Raw genomic sequence first — 11,447 nt, 5'->3', positions numbered from 1 at the left:
CCCCCCCCCCCCCCCCCACAGGTATGCAAACAGCACAGCAGACTGGATTGATGCAGATCACAGCTCACCTCCCCCACTACATTATGAATTGCAGATTCCCCCCACGTCTCATGTGCTGAGGATGTGCCCCCCTCCCATGAAGAAGGCGGTGTGTAGGGGGCGGGTCACGGGGGTGTTGTCCCATCCTCCTGCTCTGATTGGACGAGGCGCACCTCCTAAATAAGGACATTTGCACCTTCTTGGGTGGCGCTAGGAATAGAAGAGACGATCGCTGAGCCTGGCACACACCGTGCGCTGTGCGGACCGCCTGGGGGGGGGTCGCTGGATTCACTCGTTGCGAATTATTTTTGGAACCTACGGCAGAAAAACACAACGTCACACACTCTTCATCATCGTCATCCCCTCCCCCACTACAGAACAGGAGCTTCCACTACTACTACCGATCCGAGCATTGGAGACAGAAGAGTCGCTGCGTTCTGCATTCACCCCGGGATGGCGTTGGATTTCTTGGCTGGATGCGCAGGAGGTGAGAGATTCCCATCTATGGACAATGGGGTACAGGATGTGTGTGAGATACTGTAACCCCCCCCCAGCAGCCAATCAGCGAGCATTGTCATTGTTCTCCGGGTTCTAGACCGATGGAAGGGGGAAGTCTGGGCTCTGCTGCAGCTGGCTGCTCTCTCCCTCTGCAGAAGGTGCTGCCGGGGGGATTCTCCTGACCGATGAGGAGACATGGGCCGGGGTCGGGGTTCGAACCTGTGTTTTCTGTGATGGTTGCAGTAAGAGACAGATGGATCATGGGGTGGCTAGCTTTATGGGGTGATCATATTATACATGGGGTGGCTAGCTCTATCTATGGGGTGATCATATGCATGGGATGGCTAGCTCTATCTATGGGGTGATCATACGCAAGGGGTGGCTAGCTCTATCTATGGGGTGATCATACGCAAGGGGTGGCTAGCTCTATCTATGGGGTGATCATATGCATGGGGTGATCATATGCATGGGATGGCTAGCTCTATGGGGTGATCATACGCATGGGATGGCTAGCTCTATGGGGTAATGCTACCTATGGGATGGCTAGCTCAATGGGGGTAGTGCTACCTATGGGATGGCTAGCTCAATGGGGGTAGTGCTACCTATGGGATGGCTAGCTCAATGGGGGTAGTGCTACCTATGGGATGGCTAGCTCAATGGGGGTAGTGCTACCTATGGGATGGCTAGCTCAATGGGGGTAGTGCTACCTATGGGATGGCTAGCTCAATGGGGGTAGTGCTACCTATGGGATGGCTAGCTCAATGGGGGTAGTGCTACCTATGGGATGGCTAGCTCTATAGGGTAATGTTACACATTGGATAGCCAGCTGAAATCGGGTGTTCCTACATGGGATGGCTGACTCTGTAGGATAATCAAACACATGGGATGGCTAGCTTTCTGGGGTAATCATATGCATGGGATGGCTAGCTCAATGGGGTGATAATAATCACAGGACGGCTAGCCCTATAGTGTGATCATACACATGAGATGGCTAGCTCTATCTGCTGATCATATACTGTACATGAGATGGCTTACTCAATGGGTCATGGGGTGGCTATCTCTATGGGGTGCTCATACACATGGCATGGCTTTCTCTATGGGGTGATCATACACATGGCATGGCTTTCTCTATGGGATGATCATACACATGGGATGACTTGCTTAATTGGATCATCGTACATAGATGTCTTGCTGCCCGGCATTCTTGGTCATCCTTTACTAATGAGACGTCAGGATCTGCCGCTAAGGTGGTTTGGGTCAACCAGGCCTTTCAAGGTGCATTCAGTCACAGGTGGGCCTACATGTTGGGAAATAAGAAAAAAAAAGTGTTTATAGCGTTTACAGATTCTTTATACCCTTACCCCATTGGTCGCAACAGACAGACAAATTGGTTGAATTGCATTCTTTTTTAGGGTCAACGTCTGGCCATACTGGGCATATTGATAAGGATGGTCAATATGAGTCCTGATCTTTGGTTTCTCCAGTAACCCATGGCATTTTTTTCTTCCTTGTTTGGCCAATGTTTGACTATGGTTCATTTTACATGGAGACTGCTCAGTAACAGTGATATTGCAGTGTGCAATACAGAAGTCATCAATCAGTCATGATGATTCTCCAGTGTGGCGGACAATTTCTGCTGAAGGTGGCAAACACAACCCACATTCCAAGGCGCTTAGTAGTGCTTAGGAGTATCCCATGAACTGCTTGATAGTCATCAATGCTCAAGTCATTCATACCAACTATTAGCACATGGCTATAGAATAGGATTGGCCAACCTGGATTCCTGAAGCTACCGATGAACTAGAAGCCCCAGTGTGCCAGCCTGTAGAATGGTGTCCATACACAAGTCAAATGATCTGGCCATGTAGTCACAGACTGGGATAGTCTCCACATCTGAAGAAGAACCACAAGCCTTATCAATAGGCTGCCCATTAGATAGATCGTGATCTACCAGTAGCTCTCAACGTTGATGCTGGTAGATCACGAAGGGTATGAATGGCGGCGCCTTTATTCCATTTTGGTATATTTATTTAGCCTCCACACATGATTACCTATCAGCCTGAGTCTGCTGAGCCAAGCTCCCTGACACCTTTCTGGTGGATTCTGGTGGTTGAAGTGCTATGTATTACATCAAAGAATTTTCGTTTACACAGCCTGTTGCACTGCACTGTTTGCAAAATACAGCAAGGTGAGTGGAGAGAGACAGCCAGGAGGATGAGCAAGGAGAGACAGCCAGGAGGATGAGCAAGGAGAGACAGCCAGGAGGATGAGCAAAGAGAGACAGCCTGGAAAGAGAGAGCGAGGAGAGACGGCCAAGAGAGAGAGAGAGAGAGCGAAGAGAGACGGCCAGGAGGATGAGCGAAGAGAGACGGCCAGGAGGATGAGCGAGGAGAGGCGGCCAGGAGGATGAGCGAGGAGAGGCGGCCAGGAGGATGAGCGAGGAGAGGCGGCCAGGAGAGAGAGAGCGAGGGAGGTTTTTTTTTCGTTGGTAGATCTCAATTAGATCGTCATTTGAAAAGTAGATCTTAACACAAAAAATTGTGGGCACCCCTGCCTTAGCATGTCCTACTAGACTGCTTTTGGATAGCTTACTAGTTCCCCCAATTGTGGGAGTGAGACAAGCTTTCCATGGTCTGCTGGTCTGTCACAATGGTCGTCTTTTCCCAATGTTCAGAGTCTATCTTTTGGAGAATCAGTCCTAGTTTTATTTTTCTGAATGCTGCACCATTCAAGCTGGTGATATTCTTTGTGTCCTCACATGAAACCATGTATTTAGGAATCAGCATTGCAGCGTGGTGTTCCATGTGTATCAGAACACCTGTCCGGCCTGGATGTGCCACTGGAAAAAAAAAATTGCTTAATAATGTTGCACGTCTTCTTTATACACTGGAGACTCTGCTCCGCCATAGACTGTGCACGGTGTGGAAGACTGTGTGTCCTACACTCAACAGATCCAATATAAAGGATGTACACAGCTTTACTAAGACTTTGTTATATCAATACAGAATAGGAAGAATCTGCTTCAGCTATACAATGTCATGTCTGACCGCATGGTGCTATCAGCTGTAACGCCAGCCATAGAAAATAAATTGTGCAGTGGAGTATGTTAATGTCTGTGGGAGGAGAGCGGGCAGGCACCCCACCGTGCCGGCTTATCCAGAGAGGACATTCATTGTAGAAGAATCCGGCACAACCTATTGATGGTTCCTTGGCTTTTTCTGCTGCTTCCTTCTACGTGATGACTGCATGATCATCTCATGACTGTAGGAACATTAAGGCCCCACAGTTATGGGCAATTTTCCGTGAGATGCACGGGAGATCTTTTACCTGCCGTTCCATTTGCTAGATCTGCAAATTTAGATTAAAACCGAGATTTTTCAGTGTTTTTGGAATGTTCTGCATATCGTTGAATATTAATTTTGCTTATTTGTAAAGACTTGCTATGAGATTATTGTTATCTGTGATTCAATCCATCACGCTGGTTACCAAATTTCCATCTGCACACGGCAGACTAGGATCACGCAGGCGATTTTTCGCTAAGATCGCTGGTCATAAATCTCTTGCAGGTCTATTCACTAAAAGGGTGAAGAGTTTGGAGCAGACAGGAGAAGTGAACAATCTAGGACAACACAGCTGAACAGGAAACATTATCCAATTCAGCTAACTTTCCAGCTCCGCTATGTTGTCCTAGATTTTTCACTTCTCCTGCCTTCTCCAAACCCTTCACCCTTTAGTGAATAGCCCTGTAGGCATATCGAATGCTACACATATGGAACAAATGGCTTCCTATGGAGTGAGGTACACAAGTAGCTTGTAGCATATGGAGCACTGCATGCTACTTGTGCACCTCATTCCACAGTGAGCAATGTGTTCCATATGTGTATGTGTAGCAATTGATCCCTATTGCATGGGCGAGCTATGTGCCCCTGGGCAAATTCCCAGTGATTGGGACAAACCTACCTCTGTGTGCCAATGGACAAGGGTGGAGTGCTATGGGCACCTTTTTGTCTCCAGGAAAACAGGGAAAGGCCATCTAATAGTGCTTGGTCAGGGAGGTTCGTGACGGGGGACAAACAAACATGCCAATGAAATCATGCTTCTGGTTCTCTAATGGTTGCAGGCACTTTACTGTTACCGTGCAGTGCAGTGGATCTCTCAAGGATCCATTCACGCTAAATATGGTAACATGCGGCACTATACAATGTGCATTACAGTGCAGTGCCATTCATTTAGATTGACACCCCAATACACTTGTACAGTAGCTGGCAATGCACCTGCAGTACAGCACACTACAACGCAATGTGTGCTGTGGTTTGCTGCATTGGTAACAGTGCTGCAGCTGCATTGATTTAGTGCTTTGAGGTGGGCTGGCAGCCTTTATGCACAAATGTGTTGCATGCATTGATGCAATGCATGCTGTGAATGGGTCCTGATGGTATACCTGCTCCCCACCCCTCCCTCCTAAACCAAAATCAACCATCCACATGCTGCCACTGAGTTACACCGGAACCTTTTGGATTGTACATCATTCCATGCCAATGGTACTAGTTGGAATAAGGCCGGCTGTAGCTGTGCTAGCATTAGACCAGCAGCTGACCCATTGATCTCCCCTTGTAAAAAGTAGGCCATCGTTCTACAGTGCACCAGGCTACAGCGTCACTGGACGTAGGGAAGGATACGCTGTGTATACTAATCCTCACAAGATTAGGCTGTTTATTGACTGTTACGTAGGTGGCACGTAGGTTATGCCATTGACGCTGGCACTGGCGGTGTGACTCATGCTATTTGCCCTGTCGGTTTCTGTTTCCTGTCTTTTACAAGCTGCTGCAGTGTTCAGTTGTAATTCAGGTTGCTATTCGTACGTTGGCTGAAGACAGGCACGTGGGTTACTGTGCTGGACACGGGCAGCAGATTTTATAATGCAAACATTGAACAACTAAAGGCAAACACGTCAATCACCCAACGGTTCACTTTGGCATTCTTTGGAGTCATGACGTCATTTTTAAAGCTGAACTTCCAGCAAACCACTAAATACACAGAAGCGGTCATAGAAAAGAGCCGTTTTATCTGCCTGAGGACTTGTATTTTCACGAGATTGGACAATGAAAGGAGAAGCAGCAGACTGATGACTTCATCTTTCTTTCCCTCTGTTACCACCTGCTATCAGTATGTCAGTCGCAGCACTACTAATTTGCTCCTTTGCTGCATCTCCCTTTCAAAAGGTGCCCATACACCTACCAATTATCGTACGATAATCGCGGGTGATCCCGCGATGGTACGATAATCGGCAGGCGTATGGGCTGCGTGTGACCACATCTACTGTACGGTCGCAAACCGACTTTCGTCTTCCTAGCACGCTCGAAATCTCGCCGAAAATCGTACGATTTTCAGCGGGTTGGTAGCCTGCTCGGGAAGATGAATGCCGCACGGGCCGGTGTGTGCAAGCGCACACTGCCCGCTCAGCACTGCAATCATCTGCAAGCCATCCCCTCAGCGGGGCAGGCTTGCGATGATCGCAAGTACGATCTGCCTGTCCAAGATGGGCAGGTCGTACGAAATTTTAATGACCTTACATCCATCGCACAATGAAAGTCGTGCGATGGTTGTAAGGTGTATGGGCAGCCAAAGTCTGAGCTCTACTGTGTAGGGACTGCAAGAGCCTAAAACTACATCCAATTCAGGTACAAGTCTAATTCGGCGGGGAAGTGTGTGTGATGGGGGTAATTTTCTGTAAGATGATGTATATTGGGAGGTATTGAAGTGTGCCTGCATTAGCATAGGGTTGGAGAACTGAGAGGTGGGGCAATGGCACAGTGTCTGAATTACATTCTCTGAAAATGTTGCACCCCCTCATTGAGCGGAGACCTGGGAGGATCATGAGCATGTTTGGTTCTACTTTGCAAATCTGTCACCAGGGAAAACCGTTCCTGTATATGTTTGAACCAATCACGTAGCTGTTTGTCTGGAGGAGCCCTTCAATCCGTGACGGAGATTTGCCACCGTGGCTGCTAACCTCCGCACCATCATTGCAATTCTAGGTTGTAGGACAATTATCTTCTGAGACCAATTATTATTTTTCCATTTTAAGGGCCTGATTTACACCCGGGTGATCCCTTGTGGGGCGCTTAAAGTTTCCTGCTGAATCAGCCAAATTTGCCAAGGCGCTGGTGCCACTTGGCCAGACAAAAGTCAAGTTTTTAAATCAACATTTGTTAAAGGAGCCTTGTGGAAATGCCAATCGGCTGCAGGCATCGGGAATTCAGAGGGCCGCTTTTCGGCTGGATACAAAACCCGGCTGGGAAGATTCCGCCCACTCATGCCTCTTAGCAGGAATGGGGGAATCGAGTGGTTTCTCAGGTGGGGCCGAATGTGAAATATCTTGTGTATGGTAAGCTGGGTACACACGGTTATATTTTCTTCATTCAACCTGCGGGCTAAACGAAGAAAATATAACGGAGCACTTACAAGCATGGATGGAGGAATCCTCCGCTGTCTTCATTTATATTCTTACAGCAAGAATTTTCCAACCTGCTCCTTGTATCAGCTGATGGAGGGATGCCGGGCACAAAGGTGAATGTGCTGACAGCGGTACCCACCGTGCAGATTTCTGCCAGTCATGAATCGGCCACAATTTGCACCATGTGTATCCTATGTTAGACAAGTTTGGGATCCAACAGGTTGGAATTTCCCTCTGGCAATCTGACTATCTGAATGGAGATGAGTAGAGATAATGTAAACTCGTTCGGCTGTATATGAAAAGGTGCTTGTTTGTCTTAGGCTGGGTTCACACCTAGGCGTATCAAATATGTGCGTTTCGTGTCGCGCTATTCGCGGTAAAAAAAACGTGTGTTTGCGAGGGCTACCTGGCTGTATCCCAATGGATATGCGCGACAAAAACGCCCCAAAGAAGCTCCTGTACTTCTTTGGGCGTAGGGCGTTTGTAGCGCACTCATACGGCCTGTAATACGCCCAGGTGTGAACCATACCCATAGGAAATAATGGGATTTCGGTGTTTGAGCGTTTTGCAGAGTGTAGGAACGTGCTACAAAACGCCCAGGTGTGAACCGGGCCTTAAAGGGAGTGTACAGTGTTTCTCTTTATGGATAAACATTTAAGAGTTCAGTTTGGGAATGTTTATCAAGTATTGTTAATGTTTAACAACAACAAAACATTATGTATCATTTCTACAGCTGTATGTACATGGAGGATTGTTCATTTACATATGCAGGCTCTGCTTCCTGCTTTGCACAGTGCTTTAGGCCTCATTCACACACGGCGCAAGAGCAAAATTGTATATACGTAAAATAAGAAGAAATACGCTGCCCGGACGCATCTCGGTGCCATTCTGTTTTTGCGCATTTTTACGCTACGCAAATATACTGCTCCATACGCAGCTGTGTGTATGGAGCCATATATTTGCATACGGTACAATATGCGCGTATACGCGCGGCAGTGTGAATGAGGCCGAACCACTCCTTCTCACGATTCAAGTCTCTGCGTCAGAGACAATACAATTCAATCCCTGTGGCTGCACCGAACTACTGAGAGCTCACGAAAACCACATTCACTGTTGCACATTCTTAAAGAGAACTATGAGGTGAGTGCTTTTCACTCACCTCATAGTTCTAGCCGACCTGTGACAATGAGACTGTCGCAGGTCGGCTCAGTAGATCGGGAGGTGAGCGAACATATACCGGCGTTCGCTCACCTCTCGATCCTGTCACGGCTCTCTGCGGTGACAGGGGGAGGGGCTGGATTCCCCCCTCCCCGCTCCGATCCGCCAGCGCTGACTTGCGGAACGGGCGGGGGCGGGGACAGCTGGCTCTGCCTCTAGATAGGCAGAGCCAGCTGTCACTCACGCAGCTGGGCGGATCTCGACATCGATGTCGGGATCCGCTCCGGCTGCGGCGTCTCAGTATACCGCGAGCTGTAGCCCGCGGTATACTGAGCTTAGGGTAACGGGAGGACGCTAGTTTGTGTCCTCCCGTTACCCTAAGGAGAACTATGGGGAAAAACACTGACCCCATAGTCTCATTTTTAAAAATGTCAAATTGTCTATTTGTGTGTGTGTGTGTGTGTGTGTGTGTGTGTGTGTGTGTGTGTTGAACGCCCGCACGCGCACAGTGTTTTTCTGTTAAGGATCAAAGCTAAAATAAACAGCTGTCGCCCTCGTCCTCACCCCAACACTTGTCTGGATCTGTCATTATCCTACATCAGCACTTGTCCAAGGAGGCCAGAAATACTGCATTTTCTTTTATACCTCCATAGGAAAGAAATACATCAATTAGCAGAGAATATTTAGAGCTAAACTCGGGGCACAATAAAAAAAATCATTGAAATATATTCCTCGGTAACCACAAAGGATATAAATCTACTTTGTGTGCACCAAATGGCTGTGCTAACCCAGTTTATGATTTGGAAAAATAGCAGTGACATCATCACCGTGCTGTACATAGCCTGGGCAGAACTGTGGGTGGGGCTCAGTTGGCCCCACCCATTACAGTTAACAGGTAGGGGTCGGCGATGAGACCAGTCAGCCTGCACAAGGAGAGCGCGGCAGTGACCGGTGTTTATTACAGGAGGGGGCGGAGACAAGACCAGTCACCCTGCACAAGGAGAAAGAGCAGCAGTGAGTGGTCTTACAGGAGGGGGCGGAAACAAGACCAGTCACAAGGCGAGAGAGCAGCAGTGAGCGGTCTTTATTACAGGAGGGGGTGGAAACAAGACCAGTCACAAGGCGAGAGAGCAGGAGTGACCGGTCTTTATTACAGGAAGCTCCAAGTCTCACACTGGATTACTGCACAGATCTGGTAGAAACACACAAAGCTCACCAAGACTTGAGGAAGAATACTCATCATTTTTTATCCTGAAGTTCAGCTTTAGAGTAAAATCCAGACATTAATTAATTCATTTCTGTATTTATAATTACATCATCAAAGTATTTTGTACATGGTAGCAGTGGGAGTACCTGCATTTTACTTGATATCAGCCTGTTGTAGTCCCTGTACAGCAAAACTTAGAGGGGAGGTAGAAGCAGCACAAGGAGCCAATTGAGGGCGCTACATAGCAGCGAGCATGCTAATAGACCTGAAGAGCAGAGAGATTAGCTCATCATTGTTATTTCTGCTCATTCACTGACCAATGAGCTGAAAATGTTAACTATAGTAGAGAAAAATCAGGTCGCTGGATTGGCTGTGACTACTTCCTAGTTGTCTGTCTAAATCTCAGGACTGGATGGACAGAAATACAAAGCCTTTGGCTGGTAAATGTCTCCCTCTTGGCACAATGCAGTCAGGCAAGTACTGTTCTCCTGGCAACCGCCAAACCCAGACACGTCCATCGGATTGCCAGACAGAGAAACTTGATTGGTCACTCCAGAGAACACGTCTCCACTTTGTTATAATCCCAGTAACAGGTGACTGCGGAATATTTAGTAGCAAGAAATTTCACAGAACACCTGAACCCAATGATTTGGAGGGGTGTCGCAATACTTTGGGCAATATAGTGTATATATAGTATAATAATCTGAATTTAAACTGGTTTGTCTGGAGTTCAGCTTTAAATCGTCATCCATTCTGCCTTTCCCATAAGCGGGGTGTGGGAGTGAATGGAATGCAGCCTGATGCTGAATCAGTATCCTTGCCGGTCAGGATGTGTCTGATCAGGTGATCATTACTAAAACATAATCTGTATTTATTCTGTTAGAAAGAAAAATATATATATTTGCTTTTCTACTGGTGAACGGTCAGTATAATGCAGGCAGGAAATAGCTAGCACTGGGGTAGGCAACCTTGGCATTCCAGCTGTTGTGGAACTACAAGTCCCATGAGCCTTTGCAAGACTCTGACATCCACAGGCATGACCCCTAGAGACATGAAGTAATTTGTACTTTCACCACTCCACCACATCACGTGAGCCTCACTGCTAAAGGCATGGCAACCATACGTAGACCAGTAACAGGAAATCAATGCAAAAAGCAAAGTTGATGTGACGGGTTCCCTTTAAAGCAGTGGCTTGCCTTTTCTTCCCTGCCCTCCCTAGCAGCAGTAGTTGTTGATGTAAAAATGTTTGCGATGTAATCTTAAAATAAAAAAACTATTAAAGTTAAAAAAAAAAAAAAAAGCTGGTGATCAGACATGTATCACGTTTGCAGGCATGGTGTTGGTGCTGGCTACAGCAATCTGCAGAGAACGAGCTTGCAGGAGACGTCGTTATTGGGTACACCCGATCTTGAGGCTCAGGGACTCCGAGGGTCAGTTTTGGAGTTTATATGAGGATTTGGGAGCTCACTTTTTTTTTTGCTTAGCTGCAGTGCGGTCCGTTTTTGGCGCGTTTTTGACGCGTTCGTGCGTTTCCGGACTGTTTCCTGGCAACGTGACATGCAGTATTTTTTCTGTCCTGAGCACGTGAGAACTGTAGCCCATTAAACACATAGGGACACATTGGGATGCATTTTTAGTGCAGGAGCGAACGGATCTGGTCAGGACAGAATCGGGACGTCGTGTGAACAAGCCCTCAAACGCTCCTATTACTGTGTATTATAGCAGTGCGTGTACTGCCCCATGGTGCTTTGCCGTGCCATTCGTTTTCAAGAGCACGCCAACCCACTAACGCAATGTACCACAATGCACAGATGTGAACGGGAAAATAAATGAACATGCATCATTTATTATGCATTATGGCACATTTATAACCGAGCAATGCATGATGACACGCATAACGATCGTGCGTTAAGGCGAGGCACGAGTGTAAACCGACCCTTGGAGGAAATCTGTAACCAGCAAATTGCTGTTTATTAATGTAAAACAAAATGGGGGGAAAAAAAGAAAACCCTTCTCTCTATTTTTCAGCTCTCTAGTCGAAAACATTTGGTGGTTTTGTCTCAATTAGGTATGAGCCCCATCAGCTGC

At 47.4% G+C, this 11,447-nt stretch overlaps 1 protein-coding gene across 1 annotated transcript in view; it reads left to right on the top strand.

Moving 5' to 3' along the window:
• Window positions 1-464: 464 nt before the first annotated feature.
• The window catches only part of SLC25A29 (solute carrier family 25 member 29), a 27,260-nt gene continuing 16,277 nt past the window's right edge, over window positions 465-11,447 (top strand). The window contains exon 1 of the mRNA XM_018573664.1: window positions 465-526. Coding sequence (XP_018429166.1) covers window positions 493-526 — 34 coding nt within the window. The 5' untranslated portion in view covers window positions 465-492. The remainder of the gene's footprint in view (window positions 527-11,447) is intronic.

Source organism: Nanorana parkeri, unplaced genomic scaffold (genome assembly GCF_000935625.1).
Source record: "Nanorana parkeri isolate BGI_ZX_2015 unplaced genomic scaffold, ASM93562v1 scaffold2478, whole genome shotgun sequence".
NCBI classification, from domain to species: Eukaryota; Metazoa; Chordata; class Amphibia; order Anura; family Dicroglossidae; genus Nanorana; species Nanorana parkeri.
The sequence above is the reverse complement of the archived record's forward strand: the minus strand, read 5'-3'. Positions and strand labels throughout refer to the sequence as shown.